This window comes from Pithys albifrons, chromosome 2 (assembly GCF_047495875.1).
Source record: "Pithys albifrons albifrons isolate INPA30051 chromosome 2, PitAlb_v1, whole genome shotgun sequence".
Taxonomy (NCBI): domain Eukaryota; kingdom Metazoa; phylum Chordata; class Aves; order Passeriformes; family Thamnophilidae; genus Pithys; species Pithys albifrons.
The window spans coordinates 61,359,666-61,385,488 of NC_092459.1; the positions used below are offsets into that span (position 1 = coordinate 61,359,666).

At 40.8% G+C, this 25,823-nt stretch overlaps 2 protein-coding genes across 7 annotated transcripts in view; one reads left to right on the forward strand and one right to left on the reverse strand.

Annotated features, from left to right (window-relative positions):
* The window catches only part of EZR (ezrin), a 35,717-nt gene extending 13,664 nt beyond the window's left edge, over positions 1-22,053 (forward strand). For both annotated transcript variants that reach the window (XM_071549236.1, XM_071549235.1), the window contains exons 2-13: positions 2,982-3,065; positions 7,912-8,007; positions 8,801-9,075; positions 9,894-9,977; positions 10,570-10,716; positions 14,046-14,142; positions 16,872-17,035; positions 17,930-18,060; positions 18,535-18,695; positions 18,959-19,051; positions 19,944-20,195; positions 20,532-22,053. In XM_071549236.1, coding sequence (XP_071405337.1) covers positions 2,982-3,065; positions 7,912-8,007; positions 8,801-9,075; positions 9,894-9,977; positions 10,570-10,716; positions 14,046-14,142; positions 16,872-17,035; positions 17,930-18,060; positions 18,535-18,695; positions 18,959-19,051; positions 19,944-20,195; positions 20,532-20,696 — 1,749 coding nt within the window. In that variant the 3' untranslated portion in view covers positions 20,697-22,053. The remainder of the gene's footprint in view (positions 1-2,981; positions 3,066-7,911; positions 8,008-8,800; positions 9,076-9,893; positions 9,978-10,569; positions 10,717-14,045; positions 14,143-16,871; positions 17,036-17,929; positions 18,061-18,534; positions 18,696-18,958; positions 19,052-19,943; positions 20,196-20,531) is intronic.
* Positions 20,772-25,823, reverse strand: part of SYTL3 (synaptotagmin like 3) — a 33,669-nt gene continuing 28,617 nt past the window's right edge. For 4 of the 5 annotated variants that reach the window (XM_071549231.1, XM_071549230.1, XM_071549232.1 and 1 more), the window contains 3 exons: positions 25,469-25,577; positions 24,409-24,614; positions 20,772-23,195 (listed from right to left, as the gene is read on the reverse strand). In XM_071549231.1, coding sequence (XP_071405332.1) covers positions 23,065-23,195; positions 24,409-24,614; positions 25,469-25,577 — 446 coding nt within the window. In that variant the 3' untranslated portion in view covers positions 20,772-23,064. Of the gene's footprint in view, positions 23,196-24,408; positions 25,578-25,823 lie in introns of those variants that run through there. The other variant, XM_071549234.1, reaches the window with a different exon arrangement.

The following is a 25,823-nucleotide window of genomic DNA, read 5'->3' on the forward strand; positions in this document are numbered from 1 at the left end:
GAAACTGGGTGTTTGTGAGAGGAAGGGATTGAAGAGGCAGTGTCATCTTGGGTTCCTACCTAGGTTAGTTAAGAGTTGTTTCCTGCTTTCCTCCCCAACAACACCTTGAATGGGTGAGCACCTTGGGTGTTGATTTAATCTTCTTGGCGCCATGGGCAGTTTCATGTGGTCTGAGCTGAATGAATGCGAAAGTGGTTGTCGCTCAGTGTAACAGGCATCACAATTTCTTCAGACTGTCTAAACCAGGGTTACAAGTGGGTTAGGCTGTTTGCCCGCTTAGTACCAGCTTCTCTATGGCTAAAAACTTGTGTGGAGTGGTTGTGGGACACCCATTTAGAAACATTTTAAAACCATTACATTCTTCTTGAAATCAAGGCTAAGGTTTGGAAAGATGAGAAGCAAGAGGACTTAATATGGCAGGAAAGAGACTCGAAGAATTTTCCCAGGCAGTCATCAATTTAGGAAGGGACAGATGCTGTCTCTTCATGCTCTGCCTGTCCTGTGGCTAAGTTTGTCTGAGAGTGCACCAGAGAATTCCCATTTGTCCTGTTGGTTATGCAGCCCTTTAAGAACAGAGAAGTTAACTTTTACCACATGCCCCAAGTGTCCTTGAAAGCCTTTTGGATAACCAAGTCATGTTCCTGCATGCTTCTGGCTTTACATGATTGAAGTGGGAAAGCAGATTATTACAATTTTGGGCCTTAATACTAAAACAAGTCTTAAAATATGTAGTGGCTAAATGGCTTTAGCACTAAATAACTTGCTATGTAGCTGATCCTTCAGAAAAGGGCCTATATCCAGAAGAGTCTTTGGGGTTTTAGTAATGCAAGATACTCCCTCTAGACTTGGAAGGTTAACCTTTTTTACTACCAGATAACCAAGGAGAAATAGAGGAAAAGACATGCTGGTACTAGCTGGAATTCTGTGCTCAGGTTTTCTGGTAAGGAGTAGGGAGCATATCCTTTTAAGTTCTTTAGCTTGTAAAGTGATACTTATTTTACACCTGCTGTGGTGTTTCAGCCAGAAGTACAAATAATTTGCCCAGTACAAAATTTAAGATTACAAGCATATGTTTTCTTGAAGTGAGTAGAAAGGGATTAGAATATGATTAGGTATTTATTGTTGAGAGGAATTAAGCAACAGGTGTTTTTTAAGGTCACATCTTTGAATTGCAGCCTTGCTGTTCCAGAGAATTTGATATCTGAACTTCCTGTCTGTTTCTACACTGGAAATACTGCTTGGGAAACCCTTGGTTCTTAAGGCATAGGAAGAAAACATTAAGCATAATTCCATGTTCTGTTATGGATCCCAAATGCTACAGTTAGGTTTTCCATGAGCTCCCTTTCCCTTCGTGCTTGTTCTTTCATAGTGCATTTAGAGAATTTTTTTTAAGTTGTAATTTAAAGGACACTGCTTAAAAAACACAGCTTGAAAGTAAAAGAGCACTAAGTCACCTCTCTGGTTCAGTCTGGAAACTGCCTTCAGTTGTCTTTTTAAAAGTAAGATGGTCCTCTGTCATCTGGGAGAAAGAAACAACTCTATAAAGGCTAAAAGATACTTGAGCTTTAATAAAATCGTTTCATTTTGAAAAGATCTCTAAGGTCATGAAGTTCAACTATTAACCTAATATTGCCAGGTCTGTCACTAAACCAGAAAAAGCTGGTTAGACATTTAGTGCCTGGCTGTAAGAGGAGTTCAAAATTTTCTAATAGATTTGACTGAAACTAGGCTAGGCAGCTTGTTTTACTCACAGTAACATTTTTTCACCCAACATTTTTCTTAGAGTTTAAATATACATAAGTAAGTGGCTGGGAACTGCTGAAGGTCAAAGCTTTGTAGTGTGATTCTGTTCCTCTCCTGCCTCTTAGTTCTCATTTCTTCAGATGTACCAGGCTCTGCTAGCTCTGGCTTTCTGCAACATGACACCTGCAAAATGTTGGGAAATTGTAATGAAATCTTGTCTGCCTGTGGCTTACTTGTCTGTCCTTGTGTTTATGTGCCCACTTTTTCTTTTCTTCCCTTTAAAATACCAAGCTACAAATCTAGTTGTTAGTAGAACTATACTACATGATCGTCCAAGCTTGGGTTTTTTAAACTTGTTTTGTGGGGTGTTATTTTATTTGTTTGTTTTTTTGAGAAGCAGTACAATATTGCAAGCAATATAGTCTCCTGTAGTCAGAACAGTTGGAGATAATCCTTCCCTGCTTTGCCATTTTACTGGTCCTTATGCTATTCCCTGCAGACTTAGTTGCTGCTTTGCCTCCCGATTAACTGCTAATAGACTTTTTCTAATCATTAAACACTCTTGCCTTCTGCATTCAGTAGTAACCTCTGTCTTGCAGTCTACTGCCATTGCTGTAAATCTGGTTATGTTGTTTCTTCACTGACAGCAAGAGCTTAGTGAACTCTTGCCCTGTGGTATCATTTAGTACCTGTTACTGCTGGTTTTATGCGCTGAGTAGATTTTTATGAAGGAAAGAATGAACGTTTATCAGGTTAATGCTGATTGCTTTGTAAGAATAATCTGCAGCCTTTTGCCTTTAAAACCTCAGATTAATTCCAGCTCTAATATAAATGGAAGTTAAATTATAAGTCTTAAATTTAATTTAGTCATTAGGGCCTTTCGTAATCCAAGGGATGGCCTGAGGCAGCTCTACTGTGCACTCAGAGTAGCTCAGTCCAAGAGGTTTAGGCCTGGAAAGGGTCAAGTCTAAAATGCCCTCTTGTTTAACCAGAAGATCAGTGCAATCCTGTGTTGAGTAGGAAAACCTGCAAAGCAATCTGGATAAGTCAGCAAAATGAGTGCCCCAATTAAGTTTGCTGGTGTGATAACACTATTCTAATTGAGGCTTAAGTGTGTGTATTATAGAGATTATGGTAGTGCATCAAAGCATGGAGACTGTTGTACACAGAGTACTGTGTTAACACCTAGAAATAACTTTCGATACATCTTAACCAATGCTCTTTGTTTTTCTCTTTAGATCAATGTTCGAGTTGTTACTATGGATGCAGAGCTGGAGTTTGCCATCCAGCCAAACACTACAGGCAAACAGCTGTTTGACCAGGTCAGTGGAGTATTGGTATGGGTTCTTGTTTTGTAAGTCTGGAGTACATTTTAGAGTATAGTATTTTCTTAAGACTGGATTCCAAATCTGTCTTTCTTCCCTCTACCTCCTAATCGAAGGCCCCTGATCTGAACTAAGATCTCTAAATTCAAACACAGTAAAAGAAAAAAGCAAATCCCCTTGGAAATATGTTAGGTGCCAGTGAAACCTGTCTTCCTAGCATGTTGGGTGATGAAGTGTCACAAGGGAACTAAAATGTTTGAACAGTATAGGTAGCATGTAAAAATGCATCTCTTGCTTTGAAATGCAACTTAGTTCTTATGTAGTTCTGCAGTTCTAAAGTTGAAATATTTTCCTTGTGCATAAAAGCCTTCAGAATCAGGCCTTCAGATGGCCGAGGAAGGCACTGGCATGGCTACATTCATTCAGAAGCTGGACTGGAGGGAGCCACTTGGCACAGGTGTTTGAGTTTGTAAAACACTGGAAAACCAGAAGAGTTTGTGATCTCCACACAGCATTTAAAGGCAACATGCCTTGTAAGAAGCCCCTGTGCAGCAGGACAGGGCACAGGTTTGCACAGTCTGCCTTCAGGAACTGCCAGGGAAGCGGAGGGCATGAGTGGCCGTGACTCTGCTCCCCTACTGATATTCTTCCTGCCGCTGAATTAACAATATACAGATCTGTTTGCAGATGGACCTAGGGAGGTCAGATAAAGGCAACTAAAATAAACAACATGAACTTTGTAAAACTTTGTTATTATTGTCTTAAGTAGTTTATTGTTCTAAAACTGAAGCAAGGTTCAGATTTCAGCAGAAAAATTTTACATCCTGGTCTGAATTAAATAAAAAAAGAAAATACTAGCTTCCAGCCATTTCTGCTGTAGACCTGAAAACTAAGAACTGATCTACACAGACTTCAGTTACACATTTTAAGCTTTTCAGCAGTTCCTTTGCACTTCCCGTCCTGTACTCGCTGGCCTTGATAGCAAAGGGGGGTTGAGCTTCAACTCAAGTAGGCAGTACTGGCTAAACAATGTCCGTTGGTTGGTCCTAAGGTTTTGTTTCAGTCAGTTCACTAGTTAACTACCTACACCTCATGGCAATTGTGCATCAAGAAGAAAACCCAAAAAACCCAAAACGAAACAAACAGCCCACAAACTCATCTAAAAAAAATAGCCCCAAAAATCAACAACAAAACTCAAAACTCCCAACAAACAAGAAAAAAAGTTTTAGTGGGTTCTTGAAAGGCATGAAAGGAGGAAATAAAATTCTAATCACTGCAGAACTTCACAGTACAAAACAGAGTATTGTAACTTGTGTATGAAATCTAACATTAATTCCTTTTGATTGTTACTGATGTGTGATAAACATCAAGTATTCTTTGTCTGGAAATCTGTTGAAGTGCATATGAAACCTGCATTTTTATAGAACCAGCATTTGGCATTTGACCTACCAGAGGAGGGCCACCAAGATGATTAGAGGGGTGGAGCACCTCTGCTATGAGGAAGGGTTGGGGGATTTGGGATTGTTCGGTCTGGAGAAGAGAAGGCTTTGGGGTAACCTAATTGTGGCTTTCCATTACCTGAAGGGAGCCTGCAAGACAGATGGAGAGAGACTTTACAAGGGCATGTAGTAACAGGACAAGGGGGAATTATTTAAACTGAAAGAGTAGGTTTATATTTGGTATTAGGAAAAAATGCTTTACTGTGAGGGTGGTGAGGCATTGGCACGGGTTGCCCAGAGAAGCTGTGGATGCCCCATTCTTGGAAATGTTCCAGGCCAGGCTGGATGGGGCTGTGAGCAACCTTGTCTGGTGGAAGGTGTCCCTGTCCATGGCAGGGCGTGAAACTAGGTGGTCTTTAAGGTCCCTTCCAACTCAGTCCGTTCTGTAATTCTATGATTCCATTCACTGTTAATCACCTTTGCATCAAGGTAGCTTCTTCACCCAGCCCCTTTCATGTTAATCCAAATTAGAGAAATCAGATCTCATCTCTGAGGGTACAAAAATCCAAATGACTAAAAGCCAGGGTTTTAAAAGCAATGTTTTAGATTAGACTGTAAGTATGTTCTGTGTTCCTTGTGACAAGTATTCAACTAGGACTTTTTTTCACCCCATATATATTAACTAATGTTTATTTCTGTTAGAAGTCAGGGCCATGTCTCTGGCAGAAGAGAAAATACTTTCTAGACCTTTAGCTGAGAAGTTCAAAATCCTGAGAACATGGAAAAAGGCAAGATGTTTCAGATTCCAGATACTTCTGGTTTAGCTTGCCTACTAGGTACTTCAGGCTTTCTGAAGATCGATTGTTGTAGCACTTAGCCTATCTCCGTAGTGCACTATCACCTCATGATCCTTACATCTGATGGCTACAGTTTTAAAACCTGTGATTGAAAATTCTTATACGTATTTCACACCTTGTTGGGGAGCACTTTTGCATATCAAGAGAGATTAAGGTAGAAGTGTGCAGCTCAAAACCAGAAAAGATGAAGACCCTGTTTAGCTGCAACTCTTCTGGCATCCTTTCTTCACTTCTGCTGTGCAAGCCTTTTAGCCAGGTCCTTATCTCGGGTGGAGTTTACATTCAGATTAAGCCTGTGGAGGCAACAGGTTTTCACAGGTATGGGGAGTGGCCCAGCTTGAACTGCAGAACTACTGTGGGAGTGTTAAAGAAGCCAGCTATTTTTAAAAACTGTAAGATGATTTTTGGCCTAGGTGTCAGCTGGAAAAAGTCCTCTGGCAGTGCCTTTGGGTTTTAGGCTTTGGTAGAGGACTGTGTCCTGCATAAGGGGGTAAGAGTGGGAAAACAGTGGAAACCTGTGAATATTGAGTGCAACTCCACTCAAACCAGACCTGTGCAGTGTTTATTCTGCAACGAGGACTGTAGTGTCCTGAGAACCAACACACTGGGCTCTGCAGCTGGCTGGAGTATCTCCTAGGTAGTCATGTGCCTTCCTGACCACAAGTAAAAGGAATTCAAGTGGAGGAGAGTGTGCCACTGGCATTTTCTGGAGGTGAATGCATTAGTGGGTGGAATAGTCAGACTTAAGATTTGATGCTTCATGTGTTTGAGGAAGTGGGGAAGGTGTCTCCCATGGTGAATATAATGCCTCGGTTCTTGTTTCTTCCTTGTTTTGCTATGGATGAAGTTTACAGAACATTTCTCAGAATACAGGCTGAAACACTTTTTGTTCTTTTTATTGGAACTCAAAAAAGTCAAAATTGTGAAGTTTAGCTTAATATTTCCTCCTTTCTTTCCTTTCTCCTTTCCCTAAGAACTTGGGTCATAACTTCCACAAGCTTTCTAACTCAATTTATGAGAAAAGTGTACTTTTTGTCTTGTAAGAGAAATTCAGAAACAATGACCTGATAACTGCTTGATTTATGCAACTCTTTTACAAAGTTGCAACACTCTTGTGCAACAGGAAGTGTACCAGGCTTAACATACCCCTGCTTTTCTGCTAGACTTCATAAAACTACATCTAGCTGTCAGAAAACTTGTCTCTTCTGTGATGAAATAAGCCACATTGAAGGAGGAGGGAAATGAAATTTTGGTCAAGTAAAAGCTAGAGTGTTTTCAGACCCCAGTTCTTTTTAAAAAGTTGTGGGAATCGGGCTTTTTGTTTGTTTGGGTTGGTGGTTTTTGTTGTTGTTCTGCTTCGGTTTTTTAACATGAACTCTAATCAGTCTTAACTAACATAACATTGGTTCTCTCAAGTCTGCTCTCAAACCAGAGTGTCTGCAGCAACACTGTAGATGTGGAGGATAAAATAGGTCCTCGATTGAGATCTTAGACTTGTTGAAGCACATGTAACTACACCCTCTCAAGTCTGTCACACTTTCCTGACTTCCAAAGTGGTTTTAAAAAGTTCTTGCCTTCCACTCAGTTCAGCTCCCTGTGATGTCTACATCACTCTTTGAGGGGCTACTCTGCAAATAATGTCAAGGAATACCAGATTTTGGTTCTGACTAGAGTGCAGCAGTTATAGGTAGATGACATGGCAGCCAACCCCTTGTCTATAAGAACAAGCTGTCAAAAGTAGAAGGAGGTCAGGCACTTGTTAGGCTGTATCCTCTGCTGAGGAAAAGTAACATGTCCAAACAGTACTGTTCTCACTAATAAGTGTGCCATCCAGTCAATGGATTGTGTTTCTGTATGGTCCGGGTGGTTAATATTTAGGATATATGAAATGAAACTTGCCCTAATGTGAGGCCATCAATGTGTTTTGTCCTTCAAAACCAGCCTTTTTGTGAGTTTAAGAAAATAATACCCTTCACTGAGAATAGTTGCATCTTGTGCCACACAAGGACCTCACTGCAGCAGCTGTATGAAGTATGGCTCAGTTGCTTTCTCTAGGCAAATAATTTTTGGTGACAGGCAGACAAGATTGCTTGAGCCATTAGTACTGCTAACTGGTTGTAGTTAGTACTAACACCATTAGAGACCATCCCACCATAAACTTTGGTGAGAGAAATAATTCATCTGCTTCACCAAGCACACTTTAAAGATGGGCCTGTAGATAAAAGCAAGTAGAAGCCCCACCTTCCGCCAGTGTATCAGTCTAGCATTTGGTGGCCTGTTACCTGCTGTTTGTCTCACCTGGTTTCCCCAGGATCATCTTCTTCTAGAAACCGAGTGGGATAAGTAGCTTAGCTATGTCTTTGCTGTCATCTGCTATGGCAGCTGTGTATCTTTGTGTCTACAAGATGAAATTAAGACATGGCAGTTGAGTAGGTTTAGACTGTTGCCTGCACCCATCACAGGTGATGTGGGACTTGAAAGGATACCTGGACCTCAAGTGAAGTGTTCTCTACAATAACATTGTTTCGTTTTACCTTTCTGTTGCAGGTGGTTAAAACTATAGGTTTGCGAGAAGTGTGGTACTTTGGTCTTCAGTATGTGGACAATAAAGGCTTCCAGACTTGGCTGAAGCTTGATAAAAAGGTAACAGACTTTGGGCTAATTGCTGACCAAAGGTTAAAGCTTATGTAATTCCTGGTGTGTGATTGGCTGCAACTTTATAAACCTTGTACCTGTTGTTGATTCTTCCTTAATTTTCGTAGCTCCAGGATTATTTCTTAGAGATAGGTTTGTGATACCTGTGGAAATTGTTTGGCATGGTGGAAGTTTGTCCTTTCACTCTGAGTTGTAGAAAGCGTTTTTCAGATGTGCAGCAGCAGCTTGCTACTGTATTTTTTCGAGTAGAAGCAGCTACGCTTTTTGTGACTGGAGGAGCATCTTGGCTAATGATTGCTCTCGGCCCTGCTTATGCAGGATTGGTTGTTACACTGATTGAAAAGATGGGTCACTTCAAGGCTGGGCAGTTGCAACAGACCACTGAAGCCTCTGATGTGCTCCTGTTTGTGAACTCGCAACTCTTATGAGGGTATAAACTGTTTTTCTTGATGGGGCAGTTGGTGACACACCTGTTTTAATGTCAGGGGGCTATTCTTTGTCAAATACATACTGGATTGATTTCCCATCTGATAGAGCATAGTAAATCATTCTTCAGTGCCCAAGTTTTGCTGTGCAAACAGAATTTTTCTGGTATAGTTGGAAAACATAATGCATCTTCCCCATGTTCTCATACTAATAAGCAGCCAGAATTAAGGAATATCAGTAGTGAATTGCCAGTCACTCATCTCTTGAGGCAAATGCTCCAAAGACTTTCTGTGTGAAAGCAATCTGTTCTATTGTTTGCAGCCTTGCTCATTTGTGGTGTCACCTCTGTCCTCAGGTTTCTGCTCAGGAAATCAGAAAGGAGAATCCCCTCCAATTCAAATTCCGTGCCAAGTTCTTCCCAGAGGATGTGTCTGAAGAGCTGATCCAGGACATCACGCAGAAGCTCTTCTTCCTGCAGGTGAAGGAAGGGATCCTCAGTGATGAAATCTACTGTCCTCCTGAAACAGCAGTACTTCTTGGCTCCTATGCCGTGCAGGCCAAATTTGGAGATTATAACAAAGAGGTGCACAAGCCTGGATACCTCAATTCAGAACGTCTGATCCCCCAAAGGTGAAGGAGTTGATTGATGTACTTTCCGTTTTTTTTTCCCTGGTTGGGCTTTTGTTGTTACTGGGTTTTGTTGGTTTTTTTTAATTTGAATTCTAGTTAAGTACAAGGAGTTTCATTGAAAGCATGATTGCTTTTTTTAATTGAATTGTATATATTTGAACTTTCCCTTATTTTATTTTTATCTGTCATATCAGAATATGTTTTTGCCTCTCCTTTCATTGTTTATAGAGAGAAGTATACTTTTGTATTCAGCTTTTATTTTCTAAATGTTGCTGCTGTACTGTGATCTGGCAGTATGAATGTCTCCTCTTTAAGAAGAAAAGAGCATTAAGTTGAGAATGTCATTCCTGAAGAAGGTTGGGTTGTGCATCCTTAATCCTAATGTAAAGTCTTAAACATCTCATATGTGGAAAGCATGTTTTGAGGCTATACAGATCACCCCCACACAGGATCAGTGGATGTTATCAGACCAATGGCTTCTGTTTATGCTTCCTGATGAGGCTGCAGAAATGTCTAATTCCAGGAATGGCACCATTTTTTTGCTTTAATCCACTGCTGTCTACAGTGTGTACATGATTTGTTGCAGTGTTTTGCTTATGCCTCTCATGTCTTTGGTCAGTGAGCAGAAAGCCTTTGCAGAGGGTTTCTGTTTCTTCTGAATTGCTCTGCTTCACAGGGTTCAAAGATGGGCTGAGTTAGGGTCTTCCTTTTGGTTATGGTAAGGCTACCACAAGGGTAAGAGTAAGACTGTGACAAAGATCAGCATCAATAAATATTGCAGAATAGCTAATCTTGTTAATACCTGTTTCCTTGTGTAGGGTAATGGATCAGCATAAACTCTCCAGAGAGCAGTGGGAAGAACGGATCCAGGTGTGGCATGCTGAACACAGTGGCATGCTCAAGTGAGTGTTTTGTGCTGGTCCTTGGGCTGATCACTTTGTTACTTGTTGATTTCCTCAAGCTTGCAGTTCTACAACATGATTTTGAAACAGAGTCTATGAGTTGCTTGTGGGCCAACTCCTGGTGTGTATTTTCTAGTTCATTATTGAATCACACAGTAAAAACACAGTAGGACATCTTGTACTAAGGAGAACAATGTGTCTTCCTGAAGATCCTGGACCTGTGTGCACTGTATCAGTGATGACTTTGAGGGGGGGGGAAGTAAAGTGTATGTCAAACCTTAGTTATGGAAGCATTTGCAGTGACAGATGGAGAAAGTTCAGATATTACACCTTTCATACCAATTGTACCATGAGACAAGGAATGCTGAGAGAGAGGAATGTTGCTAATTTCTGTCTGGAAGTACTAGGGATTGGTAAATAGGAGTATTCTGTGTATGTGTTCTAAACTGAATCCCAAATTGTGAATGTTCAGTTTTAACTCCTGTGTTTGATGTAGGGATTTAGTAAAAGTTACTTTTTTCTTCTGAGGATGTCATGCTTTGAGATAGATAAATGAGAAACCAACATCTGCTCTCCTTTTTGTCTCAACCAGAGAGAGTGCCATGCTGGAATACCTGAAGATTGCCCAAGACCTGGAGATGTATGGAATCAACTACTTTGAAATCAAGAATAAGAAGGGAACTGACCTTTGGCTGGGTGTTGATGCCTTGGGGCTCAACATCTATGAAAAGGATGATAAGTAAGACTTTTATTTTTACCTCTGATTTCCCAGAGAGGGCTGGTGTGGGATCCAAGAGCCATTTTTCATTTATAGGATCAGGGAAAAGTTAAGAACTCTCTTGTGTTCAATTTTGGATCAGTAGGTGAAGCTGGGAAATGGGCTTTCACATCATCTGTGCTTTCATGACTTGCCTGACCTGCTAATGCTGCCTACCATGGCAGTTGTACAGTGCCATCTGCTTAATCATGCACGGTTGTGGCACTGAATCCTGAACTCAGGAGTTTACCAGGCTTTTTCTTGAGTCAGGTCATTGGGCTTGCCATCAGTGGATACAATATGAGAACCCAGGTATGCGAACATATCCTGAAGTTAATGATAGATTGTGTGTACAACTGCCTGGTTTTGAAAAAGATTATGGGGTGGGCACAAAAGCAAAGCTGGATAACACCCAGAACTCAGGGAGAAGCTAACCTATATAGGTACTGTGAACAAGGAATGAAATGAGGTCTTGCTGAGGTATGCATAGTTTTAATCAGCCCTTCTGGTACAGGCAGAGCCACTATTAATTGGATAGTAGGTGGGAAATAATAGACTACATCTATAAATAAACATAAGAGGAAGGTGAGAACAGCTGTGTCTAAGCCTGCTGGTCTCTTCTAATACTCCACAACTGAAGGATTGAAAGGGAGTTAAAATAGTTATTTTTTAGATGGAGCATTGCTGTCTAGACTATTTGGGTTTCCCCCTGCCCCCCTTATGTTCCAAATCTTTGTTTCATGTCACTAATCTGTAACAGACCGTCATTGTAATACAGAAGGGATTTCACCTATTCTACATCTTTGCCTCCAAAAAGCTTTGAATGCAACCCAAATATTAATTGGAACTCTCTAGAGCTTCTCTTAACATGGCAAAGAGAGAGGCAGTCTTTTCTGCAATGCTAATATGTGCTGTCACCCAGAAAACAAGGAGTGTCACTTGAAAGAAAAGTAGTTTCGCTCATGTAATACTTCAGTCTTGAATGACTAGTCTTGCTATGTAACCATGGTCACACAAACAGGTTTTTCAAGCTGCAGAAGCAGACAGAGTGTAGCCATTGACTGTAAAGAGCTATCAAGAGCATTTGCAAAACAAATACAATGCTGGAATAAACTGCTTATTTCTGCTGTAACTCTTGCCACTATATAATTAAGTCTTTTCAGCAGATATGGGGACTAGAAAAATAGTAATGTGTCTGGTGCCTCTGGTTTGTGTGTGCAAAATTTGGGGACTGGGGCCAAAGGTGAAAAAGCAGGGATTTCATTGTTGAAGTTCAGCCTGAGGAAAATGAGACTGTGTTATAGGTGAGTGAGCCTCTATACTGCAGTGTATGTCAGTGTCCCACTTCTAGGTCGAGCTTTTTTTTTTCTTCTTCCTTCATTAAAGAAGAGAATCTACAATAGAACTTAATAATTTGTGAATTATTTTAGTTGTCCATCATACTGTATTATCTAGGATTGAAACACTTAAGCTAATGTGATGGAGGCTGGAGTAATTAGTTAATCTAATCAAATAATTTTCTTTACAGTCTTTACTTAATGTTGCACACACACACTGTTGCATAATCTTGCAGTTGAATTAAAGGTTAGGGAGTGAAAAGTTCTGAAGAGGATGGATTTTATTCTGGATGTCTGGATTGAAATTAAGCAGGGATTTTTTTTTAATTGAACCCAGCAAAATCTTGCAACGTAGTGGCTTTCTATCTCTCTGACAAAGAATGAAATTCTTCCAAAATTGTCAGCTTTTTTCCCTTAACCAATGAGCTCCATATAAAAAATTCCTACAGAATTTGAGTGGTTCACTGTGATGAGACATTTCTCTAAGTGCTAAACATTAAATACATGTCTTCAAATCATTTGCAAGAAATAATTGTGACAGCAACATTTACATTGGAGGGGTTAGATAATAACAAGAAGATTGTTAGTTGATATTTTATGTAAGACACAATTCTTAATCATTAACAGCTATCTCTGGAGAATGTACCCTCCCTTGATAAGAGAAGAATAAGAAAAATAAATAATGTGATATTAAACATAAAAATGGAAATATTTGGTTGGGGGAATTAAAGGACTTCATTGAAGTCAAATATAGAAGTCCTTGTAATACTAGAACTTGTTGCACAGCTAGTCAGATGTGTAAGGGTGAAGTACTGGAATGGCTCAGAAACATTTGATCTCATGAAAAACTGGATGCTTTTTATATACGTGAATCTGGAGAAATTAGGGCGGAGGAAAAGTCTCAGATGATTAGTGAAACTTAGAGAAATAATTTCAAATAAATCAACAGACCTGAAGTCCTCAGCAATGAGAAAGAGCTGGGAATCTGAATCTTGCCCTTTGCTTCCTGGGGGTGCTTTTCAACAGGGGAGAGCCACATGACTCAACTCCTTGAATGACCAGCCAGTAAAGTTCCGCTTGGTGACTCATGGGATGGGCTGAAAGAGCAGTTTGTATGGAAGGAAAGAACAGGGCTCTTTGTTACTAACCTTCCCTGTAAATCTAGGGGAGGAGATATCTGAAGGGAGGATGTCAAGAGGACAGAGTCAGGCTGCTCTCGGTGGTGCCAAGCAATAAGACATGAGGCAATGGGCAGAAACTGATGCACAAGAAATTCCACTTGGAACAGACTGCCCAGAGAGGTTGTGGAGTCTCCCTCACTGGAGATACTTGAGAACCATTTGGATGCAATCATGTGCCATGTGCTCTGGAATGACCCTGCTTGAGCAGGGAGGTTGGACTCACTGTGGTCTCTTCCAACCTGACCCATTCTGTGGTTCTGTGAAACAAGACATAATTGCTCCTACCAATTGTGCCTGTTCAGCACTTCAGAAGTGGCGGCAGCATGGAGGTGACTGGCCTAGTTGTCACACAGCAGGGTAGGCTTCTCCATGGGTGCTATAAGGTGTGGAGAGCAGCTCAGTTACTTTGGTTTATGCCTGTAATGGTGTATGAGAAGCCTCTGGGAAGCACAGCACATAAAATCTGCATGCTGTGGATTTTAGGCCCAGATTTCAAACAAACAAACTTAAAGCTGGTGTTTGATGAAGCTGAGCGTGGGGCTTCAGTAGAGACCATCCCTAATATTTAGCCAAAGGTCAGGAGGGTAGCTGACCAAAATTAGAGGAAATTCATTAAGGGAGGTGACTGGGCTTCTTTTCCTGCTCCCTGTAGGGTTCTGGTTCACTTACTGTCTTCTCTCTGTTGGCAGAGCTGTGTGAAGAATTGCATTACACTGAGTCTGTGTGTTAGAAGCAATGTGAGGAAAAAAATGTTTATTGCATTGTCTCTTAAAAATATTTTTCCTCTTTCCAGACTAACTCCAAAGATTGGGTTCCCCTGGAGTGAAATCAGAAACATCTCTTTCAATGACAAGAAGTTTGTTATAAAGCCTATTGACAAGAAGGCACCAGTGAGTATATCTAGAACAGATACCTGGATACTGTATATGAACAACTGATACCATCTCAAAGTAAAGTAGTCTTTGGAGAAGAGAAAGCTGCAGATATTGTAGATGCAAAATGAGCCTTAGTATTTAGAGTGTATTTTAGAGCTATCTGTTTTTCAATGCAGCATAAATGAAGGGCTTATAGTGATATCCAGTGTGGAAAAAATAAGGATTTTACAACTGCAGAGTCCTATTTTTTCTAGCAAACTAGGTATCTTTTATACCTAAATTTGAGATTCTTTGCTAATTTTGTGAATCCTCTCCCCATTTCTTTCAGTGCATGGAAACTGGTAGGTAACTTTCATTTTTGGGCCTTAATTTAAAAAACAAAAAACCCCAAAGCATTAAAAATGTTTGTTAAAAAAAATTATAAAAGCAATTCAAATGGTCCTGCAAAATCACATGGATAGATAGGGCTTCCCACCCACCACTGCTCACTTCCACACTTCTGGCAGAGTTAAGGGCCAGTTAAGGACTGTGATATTCATTGACTTTCTTGAATGCTAATGTAAATATCAGGGATATGACTTCTGTGGAGAACTGAAATGTAGCTACCTGTGAATGTTTCTTTTCAATACTTAAAAGTATGTTTTCAGAGTTATTTTAGTGAGGAATTAGAAACTTACTTTGACCTTGAGAACATATAGTGGAATAACTGGTATAGGTGGATGTCATTCTGTCAGTCTTGTGCAACTATTTGAGAAAGTCCTCCTCTTCTCTTCCCCCACCCCAGTATTTGACCTTGGTGGGTAAGTACAGCCCTGAGAAATAATAAGCAGTTTGGCTTTGGCAAAGGATGATGGGTTATAAGTATCTCTAACAGAAAAAGGTCCTCCCAGTAATTTAAAGGATACTAGTGTATGGTGTGCTGCAGGGGTTTCTTCCAGATAACAGCCTGGGGGAGTGGAGCTTCTTTCTGTGATGCTGTTAGTGAAAACCAACAAAACTCCACAAAGATAGAAATCTGGTCTGTCAGGCATGCTTTCCTCAATAGAAGTCTATCTTACGTGTGTTGTACGTAATTGCAAAATACAAAGCACAGCTTTCCACCCACTCCCCAACAGTAAATCTGACTGAGTTTGAAATGGAGGCTGAGATCAGCAAGAGGCTGATACAGAAAGGTGCTAGCACTGAAAACCTCGGTTATGTTTTCACCCTCTGGGTCAATTGTCTTTTCCCACTGGGTGGTCGTACGTTTAATGCTTAGCCTGAAAGAAGAATTTATATGGACACTAATTCCAAGCATTCAGTAAGTTGTCTGGGTCTTTCATGCACTTGTGTCTCCTTTTAGAAAGGTAGGTGTTATGACTGCAGCAAAATACTCAGTCAACCCAAGATGTGGGCTTGAAGCTCCTCTTTAATTTGGAGGACTCTACGTGTCTGTGTTTAAATGGACAGTGGTGTAAAGAGTATAGTCTTGTGGCATCTTGCCCTGCCTGAAATAGGCTTTTAAATTTTTAGGTTTGTCTGCCCCCATACTCCAACATCTTCAGCACATTATCTTTCAAATATCAAGCTGCAGTGCTCCCAGTTGTGTGAGACCTGGGGGTGAGGAAAGAAGGGAATTCTTCTATGTTCTTATATAAATGTTTTGTTCCTTGGTTATGGCCCTGAATGACAAATACAAGCACCGTCTATTCCCTCAGTATTTAATTCCATGTAAGTGAGCCTTGCCTCAGGACAGGACCTGTTTATCACAATGTGCACAAACTGTTTTTAAAATTGCTTGTCAGGAGGAGGTCAGATGAATAGCTTACAGTCAGCAGTAGTAGGGCTGTGCAGCTTAAAATGGCTCTGGACACACAGTACACACATAAGGCACAAAGAGTTTGTTCACTGTGTAAGCTCAGACTTCATTGTAAGTGCGTGGGGTAGTGGACTCAGAAAAATCATCAGGCAGGTAGTGAACTTGGCCCTCTGTATCCCTTTTGTAGCAGATTTTCTTCTAGAAGATTCAGTCTGCTTTATAGTTTCTATAAAAGTCTGATTATAACACAGATAATAAGAAATTTGAAGCTGTTCTTCTTGCTGAACCAGAAATTTTAGAGTATTTTTGTTTTGCTACTGCCTGCAACCTGATATTCCAAATAACCTGTATGTTTGATGGCTAAAAAAATTAGTTTTCATTTGACACTCTTGTAAATAGCCTTGGTCAACTTAACCAGGAAATGCCATGAAAAGGAAAAGAATTACATTGGAAGGTATTTCTTCTCTCTCCCTGAAAAACACATGTGAGCATTGAATATTGATTCAAATAGGGATAGTCTAGGAAAAAAAGTTACTTTAATGTGTTGCATTTTTAGTTTTGTGCTTTATCTTTCATTCACAAAACTATGCAAATTGAAATACTGTTGAGTATTAGAGGTCTGTGGGTTGATCTTTACCTGCCTATCCAGAATCTTCTGCACCATTTAACAATATCCATGTAAAGGAGATTTCGTCAGGTTTGGAATTTTTTCTGAAAGATGCTTTTTCTAGAAGTGTGGCTTGTCAATTCTATGTAGACTTTTAAAGGAGGATATAAATAACAATAGTCTGCTTCAGATGACTTTGTCAGTCCCTGCTGCTGTGCTTAAATGGCCTCGCGTGTATGTCTGAATTAGAGTGAAATCAGTGGCAAGGTGTTCTCTCTGCAGGTAGCTGGAAGAAGAGAAGGTGTGGTTGGAAATAACTGTGTTATGTCCCTCTTCTAGGACTTTGTCTTTTATGCCCCTCGTCTGAGAATTAACAAGCGGATCCTGCAGCTCTGCATGGGCAACCATGAGCTGTATATGCGGCGCAGGAAGCCTGACACTATTGAGGTGCAACAAATGAAAGCCCAGGCCCGGGAAGAGAAGCACCAGAAACAACTGGAAAGGTGAGCTTGGATACAGGCAGCGGGCATGGGGTGGCAGAAATAAATGACACAGAACTTGCAGGGTTCAGCAAGCAGCAGTGCCCACAGGTCAGCAGTCAGTAACAGGGGTTTTCCTGGGCAAGGCTGAGAGCCATCCCAGGTTCATGAGGCTCATGTGTGGCCCCAGAGCACTGACTCAGAGTGTCCTGCAGTAGGACTGTCAGCATTACTCTTCTTGTGACCATGTAGGTCTACTGTCCTCTGCAGTCTCAAGAGCTGCAAGGAAATGTGCAAGTGAAGGCACAGTGGGCCCTGGTGGTGCACACTTAGAGAAGGGTTCTCCTGACACATGAATGTTAAATCTGATTTATGTGCTGGACCACAGTATGGTTGGGAGTAAAGGGGAAACCTTCACTGAGGCGTGTGTGTACACTGTAAAGAGAGATGAGGGGACTGGTAGATCTCTTACAGGCAAGAAAAAGGAATAGCAGTTCTACCACTGGCTGCAGGTTGCTTATGATTCAAGAATTCATGCTGCCTCTCTCCTAAATTTGTGGATTGTTTGTCTTCATTCTCTCGGTGCTTTTGTTTTTACCTCCTTGATTTTCCTTACAGCAGAAGTGACAAAGTTGAATCTTGTTTGCTGTGCAGCACAAGTCCTGTTTTTTCTTTCTGCTTCTAGTAGCTATTTGGTGTTCTAAATCTCTGTGGCAGCCAACAAAAATACAAATGAAATGGGGCATCCAAAACTGAGCAAAAATTCTGAAGTGATGAAGGAACAGCCTATTTCTGTCTCCTGGCTCTTGTTTTGTGGCAGCCATTTCCTATTGAGCTGCCTGGAGAGATGCCCAGCCAACTTTCTGTGGTAGCTTGAGTCTGCAAGCGAGCTTCAAGCATGAAATGTGTTTCTAACAGGAAACAACTAGAAGATGAAAAGAGGAGGAGGGAGACAATTGAAAGGGAGAAAGAGCAAATGCTGAGAGAGAAGGAGGAGCTGTTGGTGAGACTACAAGAGTATGAAGTGAAGACTCAGAAAGCAGAGAAAGGTAAAGTACTTGTCCTGGCTGACCAGACTATGCGTATCATGCTCTATAGAGGAGTTACATGGGTCGCTGCCTATGCCTTGACTAAATCTGGTGACACTGGGATCTCTTGGCAAGGCTTACTAGTACTTACCTGTGTAGGTAAGTGCACATATGTGTGCACACTACTCAGATAATGCAAAGTATGAAAGTAGCATAAGATCTGCAGGTTGCATTTGGGAACTGAAGGGTAAGAATTCTGTTTTCCCCTATTGCCAAGCAGGTTTAAGTGAGCAAAAGTTCAGTCCTCAAGTACTTTTTACTTAACACTTAGCAGAAAAAGTACTTTGGGAACAAGCCTTTCCAGTGAAATGAAGGGAGTATTGCAAGCTGGAGTAAAGTATTGTCATGACTTCTGCAGTTACCCAAGAGACTGTTTGTAGTTCCTTAGCTTTGACCAAGCTTGTGGACTAACCACATTGATCTGTCTTCTTCCAGAGCTCTCAGATCAGATCCAAAGAGCTATTCAACTGGAGGAGGAAAGGAGACGAGCCCAGGAAGAAGCAGAACGTTTGGAAGCTGACCGTTTGGCTGCTCTGCAGGCCAAGGAGGAGCTGGAAAGACAAACTATGGACCAGATAAAGAGCCAGGAGCAGCTGGTAAGACCCAGTCATTTTGAGGATAAGATGGGTTACTGTGCTCTTGAGGGAGGCAAAGATATCTTGTCCAGGGAAAAAACATAGGGCACTAAAAAGTACTAGAACATGTCATAGCATCCTTGTGGCAGTGGTTTCAATCGTAAGCAATCTACTTATTTGTTCTTAATTTCTTTATTATAGTTAACAGTGTTTCTTTGTTGAGCTTGGTGGCTGGGTTGGGTTTATTTAAGAGTCCTTATAATTCCAGTTTTATTAATAAATAGGCTACAGAACTTGCAGAGTATACAGCCAAGATTGCACTTCTTGAAGAGGCAAGAAGGCGTAAAGAGAGTGAGGTTGAAGAGTGGCAAATCAGAGTGAGTATCTGCTTTACAAAGTTGCTCTGAAGTTCTGCACTTGAGCAGAGCACACTGCGGTGCTCAGGCTGGTGTGACTTCTCTAAACATATGGAAACAAACATCTGTACAGCAGTGAGAACGGTCCACCTTGGGGTGAATGTGCAATATGCTGCAAAACACCTTTATTCCAACAAACCTTCAGTCAAAATTCAAAATGAAAGCCGTATAAAACCTAAAAAAAGTGGTCTTTATCTTGGAGCCATGAAGGGGGAGGGGCAGGGGGATAAAGGATGTGTGTAATCCATGATACAACATCTTAAAATGTTACATCGCTCAAGAGAAGATGCTGCAAATGCAGCCACACTGCAGCTGTCCATTTTGAGTAGTGTGTGTTGCTGGTGGTGGCTTCCTTGCTAGCTGGGTTGGCATAGTTTAATAACATGATGCACTAAAACCAAAGATAAATCACACAAGTGCCTGGTGCTCCCTGTGCCCTCTAAGTAGGGCTGTCAGCTGCATGGAAGGGTGGAACCACTGAAGCAGGAAGGCAGGCGACTGCCTAGTGCATGATTGCATTAAAAATACCAGCTTGGGAATCCAAGTTCTTGCCCTGTGGAACCTGTGTCTCTTCAGCCTACTGCTCTTCAAATGGGGAACAGAATGAAGACGACTGCAGCTTCCCACAGAACTTTTTTCCCTAGGCTGGTTTACTGGAAGAAGATTCATTGTAAAACAAATTAAAAACGTTCTTTTATATGACTGTAATAGAGTACTGTCAGCCGCAGAGATTTAATTCTCTCCTCCTTTTCATAGTAGATTTTAAAAGCTGGGAAGATAAGCATTAAAGTGTTCATTAAGGTGGTTTAAAGCAAGAAATGCATTTAAAATATTTTTCACTCTTTTCCCAAAGGCCAGGGAAGCCCAGGAGGATCTGGTAAAGACAAAGGAGGAGTTACACTTGGTAATGACTGCTCCACCTCCACCCCCACCACCTGTCTATGAGCCAGTGAACTACCATGTCCATGATAACTTGCAAGATGAAGGCTCTGAGTACTCTGCCTACAGCGCGGAGTTCTCCAGCGAGGGGATCAGGAATGACCGCAACGAGGAAGAGCGCATTACTGAAGCAGAAAAGAATGCACGTGTACAGAGTCAGCTGAGGGTAAGATGATGTTGGGGGAGCCAGAGTAATTGAAACCATCTTTCCGGGAAAGCATCATTTAACCACTTGGTTAAACACACAAAGGATGGTAATTTCTCTTTGTTTACAGTTCCTATAGGCAGCTTGAAATAAAGACAAGGTATATAAAGTTACTCTTGTTGTTCAAGCTTTGGGATTGCTTAAAGCATCCATAATGTTTATGGAAACCTTGTGTAGTATCCATGTCACCAGTCTATCCAGTCATCTAACAACTGGCAGCTCTCACCAAAAAACACTACTGTCATGAGCTGAAAGCTTCTCATATGTAACCTGTATTTGATGTTCTTCATATTGCAGGCGCTGACAGATGAGCTGGCCCAGGCTAGACATGAAAATAAGAGGACCCAAAATGACATTATCCACTCAGAGAACATGCGCCAGGGACGTGACAAGTACAAAACGCTGCGGCAGATCCGGCAAGGCAACACCAAGCAGAGAATCGATGAGTTCGAGGCAATGTAATGACGCCTGTAAGAAGACAGGACTGTGGGAAAGGCAGATCTTAATGCTGTGTTCTTATTTTGGGGGGGTTTTGTGTTGGGTTTTTTTTGTTTGCTTTTCATTTTTTTTTCTTGAGGAGGGATCACTGTATGACACAACAAATGTTTTCTAAACCAAGAGGTGTTTGAATCTCCCTTTTATTCTGTACCATCTGTGAAATTTGATATAGTTAAAAACTTACTGTACCACTGAGCCTGTTAACTTGCTCATGCCTTTGCTTAGTGCCAAAAGGCCTTATGTCACATCTCTCTTTAAGCAAGACAAATTTTAACAGGCTGTGCTTCTAGTTGAAGGTACATGTCCTGTGCAGGTGCTGGATTCTGCCAGGTCTAAAAAATAAGCATCTGTGGGTGAATTTTGTGCCATATGCCTTTGTATTATTAGTTACAGTGTAAGGTCCAGCAGTTGAGAAGACAGGTTCTGGAACTCAGGATTTGCAAGCACCTGTATATATGTGTGTACAACCTTGCACATGTGCTTGTGCACCCTGTTTTTTAGCTTGGTCTTGATGCCCGTGTTCCCCCTCCCTAACCCACCTCCCCCCACAAAAGAACTGACAACACCCCAGAACTACCTTGTATAGAAATAAAGCTTTTTCTGGTTGCTGTTCTTGACTGGAGAAATTCTGCAGTGATGGCTCAGAAGTGTGGCATAGAGACAGTGATACCCTCTTCACATAACAAGTAGCAAATACTCCGTTGGAATCTAATACACCACTGTGTTTGCATTCCAGCTTCATTACTGATCAGTTATAGTGTAGTATTTATAAATATATATATATAAAACATGCAAGATGTGGATTGCAGTACTAGTTTAAAGGAAATAGTTTTGCTCTGTATATTTTGTTACTTTTCAGATTTAATAAGACTTGCATCTGTAAAAATGCCTAAACAACACTGTAAGTCTGACACACTGCAGCTGATTATTTACTATAAAGCATTATTTGTAAAGATCATTTTTTACTTAATGAAAACTGTTATATGTACACATGATCCAATATATACAATTTTACTGCACCTATTTTTCTAACAAATTTTCTAATTTTTTTAAATGTTTGATTTAAAGTTTCAGACTCCAAAGATGAAGGGACTGCTTGTTTATATCACAGTTGTATTCTCTCTACTAGAGAGCATTTCTGTGACCATTCTTCCCCCAATCTCCCCCTTTCCTTGAAAATCTGTTAGAAGGTGAGATACAGTATGTTGTCACTTCTCTTCCATTTACAATATCTATGCTGCATTATATGTGAGTTGAATCTTGTGTGGGTTTTTTTTATTTGCAGCAGTAAACTAAATAAAAGATCTGCAAAGTAACAAAGGATGTAGAGTCAAGTATTGCTTGTGTGGGGTGTGTTTGGGTAAAGTGTGCTCCTGCTCTTTTGTTCCTGAGCTTAATCTATGAGTCCTTGTGCCTTAAGGATTTAAGGTTTAAAAACCCACATTGACTTAGAAAGGAAGAAAGGGGGATACTTGCAAGAAAGGCATAATACAGCAGTGCTGGTTAGAGTTGTACATATGAAGTTTCTGCTGCCTGTAACACTACATCTGAGACAAGGCAAATGGACATGGTAGTTTCACCCTACGCTTGCATTTCCACCAATCCACATGAATAAATGATAGCCTGAACCCTCATCACATGCTGTACACCCAATGGATCAGACTTGTTAAATCTGTCTTACAGTGGCAGCTGCTAAGAAGGAACTTACTACACCCACTCTTAGTCTATTAGCTGTTGTCCCACACTCCTGCTGAGGGAGAATTTATACATTTAGCTTTCTAAGCACCATGATGCAGCACACATTAGAGACACATGTGGCTACGGGCCAAGGATTTTTAGCACTGTGTGCAATAATAGTGGCAGTGTAGATAATTCTGAAGCACAGAGTCACTAGCATCTCCTGTTTGCAGCAAGCAAAGATAAGCTAGTTTTCAGTTCTTTGTATAAAACATCAGCCTCAGAGTGAAAGCATGTAACTTTGGTAACAGTTATTTTTCTCTGAGAAGTATCCCTAGCTGTGATTAAATAAAATGACAGTTCTGCTGGGCCCATTGTCTGGCTACTGTGGCCTTGTCAGTATAGTGCATCTCAAACTGAGGCTGTCACTCCTGAAGAAACAATATTAACCCTCATACTCCAGCTAGAGCAACAGGTTAAAATCTTAACTTTTGAAGAAATAAAACACTCAATGTCACATACTTTCAAATACATAATTCTATTCCTCAAAAGCTGGAGTGGGTGCAATTGCAGCACACCTTTCCCCAGATCTGAAGTGTATGTACCATTTGAATTTAAAACATCAGACATGGCAAGGTTGCTGTGTGAGAATCTCTCATGATTTAAATTTGTCCTTATTGGAATGCAGTACAAGTGTAAAGTCTGTCCACATGTTTGGATTGCTGAAAACTTCCTGCCATTGGAGCTCTGACTGAGAAACAAGGTCTGTAGAGCCAAACAGTTCCTCTGCAAGAAAAGCAAAAGGAAAGGTCAGAGAGTTACTTTTCACTTGGCCTTAACCAGTCCATTGGGCAACAAAAGAACCTGTTTGCCCACTTCTACAGTAATATTAGCTGTTCTGTAGCTCCTAAGGCACGAATTGCAAAAAATTGTATTTCTAGTTTTGAAGTATTATTTACATTCTGTAAGTTAGGATCACTCTTTGAAGATCTCAGCCTGCAGCAAATGAAAAGTTTTTAGTTGTATGATTAAAAGCAGAGAAGCAAGTGTGCACTCTAATAATAGCAGAATGGCACAAAGTCTGCTTCAGTTCACCTCCAGTGACTTGAATGCATTACTAGGCTTAGGGCTTGGATCACTCACAAGCAGGTGAAGAAGGTGCTAGCAGAAAGGAAAATGCTGGGTCAGATAAAAGTTTACGAGGGAGACTGCATGACATTGAGTTATCACTAGTGATAATACTCCTCTAAAGTACATGCTGATACCTCATGGCTGAGCCTCAATCTTTTTTGAGCCTTTCATTTTGGCTACTGAAACTACAGCACTTACTCTCTGGGAGGACAGGGGTGGGACACTCCATTGGTCAGCCTTCACGTGATAATGCTTCCCTGTCAACTACCAGTGAAACAGGGCCTATTCAGCAAGCAGTGTTTCTCAGACATTTTCTCAGCCTTAAGAAAAAAAGCTAGGTCTTAGGTTAGAACAGAGCCCAAACCTCAGACATCTGAGCAAGTTTCACATTCTGTATTTCATTGTTTGGATTGATTTGTGGATGTAAAATGATAATCACAAACATAAGCAAGGTTGGAGTCTAGTAGATCATTAGTTCTTGTGCTTCCTTTTGATGAGAAATTATTTAAAATTAGCCAATTCATAGATAATAGTTAAAGGAATAAGCTCTGGGTGAATTAGAGCCAAACCACTTCTGTGCTTGTCTCAGCACTGCTCTGACCCCAAAAGTCACCATGCAACAAATGGCTTTCCTGAAAATTTCCACTGACAACATTTAACTTCTCCACAGACCTGAACTAAAGCACATGGACCAGTTCTTGCAGGAGCAGAGCCCAAGAGTGCAACTTACTTATGACAGAGGCTGGGACTGTATGTGTAAGCACATAACAGGTGATAAGTAGCAGAGTATAACTTTCATTGTTTAGGATGTAAACTAAAATGAGCTTTTTCCCAAATTGCCTTCAACTTCTAGTGATAAAGAACTTACTTGGACCAAGCTTGGCTCCTCCTAGGAACTGGTCACTTGAGCTGGAAGTTGACTTGTCCCAGACAGTCAAGTGTAGACATGATTGCCGTAGCTGAGCTGAGGTCACACCATCAAAGACAAACAAGTGTTTCCACTGAGGACAGGCTTCTTTCTTCAGGACAGGAGACTTCTGCTTTACCTCTGCTTGGTCTGGAAGGATAAGACAACTTCCCCAAAACAATAATAGGTTACTGATTTCTCAACAAGAAAATGGTGCAGTTGCAATAATAAACTAAGGCACTTTGGTTTGCCTTAAATAGCAAAAAAAGTTCAGCTTAAGTGCATGAGAGAGTATGGTGCTAGTGAGTTTATTTTGGGACTTGCACCTTTTTCTGCTTGCCTTTAGAGTGGGTGCAAATAGGCTTTTCTGGTCTGCTTTTATTTTGCTGTCACTGACTGCTTGAAGGAGTCTTTACTCCACATGCTTTTATCCAATACTGCCTGAAACCTGTCTTTCAGCAGGTAAAATGCTCACCCATTTCACCAAAGATGAAATGGCATTATAAGATGCAAGTTTACCTCAGTATCATACTTCCAATGGCATCTGATGCCTGACAACAAGAAAGTAAAATGATCCCACATACAAGCTACTTGGCACACTTGAGAAAATTTCAGAACCTTCTCTTTAAAAAGGTCTAGAATGAAGAGGATAAAAATTTTCTGTGTACACCAAGATGCACTTAATTCTGCAAAGGCTGAAACTAGGAGTGACGATACTGTATTTGCACTTATTTTTCCCTCTCCTAATATCTAAAAGCACATACTTAAACTGGCAAACTATAAATTTTAATGACATCATTAAATTCTAAAGTTCAGGACCAAAAAGGCAGGTGGGACCCATGACCACTCTGCAGACTGCTGCTATTCTGCAGACACTCAAATGAAACCATTACAAGGAATTCTAAGAGTGTGGATGATGCCACTTTCTCATGCCAATCTCCTACTGAAAACATGCCGATACACACATTTGCACAGAACCTGTGTGACATTTCCTGTTTGAAGTGTTAGGCCTCATACATACCCTTTAACAAAAGAGTTAAGCATTCCAGGACATCTCAGCACAGGCAAGTTCTTGGCCCCAAATATCATAACCTGAAGCTGACAGTTGGGAACCCCTTGGTCTTTGTTTCCTGAAAAAGGAGCACTTATCACATGAAATGCCCAGTTGGTTCAGCTCCTAGGTTAAGATGCTGCTATAAGTAAGAAGGGGAATGCCTAAGTGGTACTGCTGAGATAAGGAGTCATAAGGCTGTACCAGGAACATTTGAAAGACTTTAACATGTTTGTACAGTGTATGATTCACACACACAAAGGAAACCAAGCAATGAGTAGCAGGCTGCTTTATGATTTCAGTTCCAAAGACAAAGCTTTCTGCT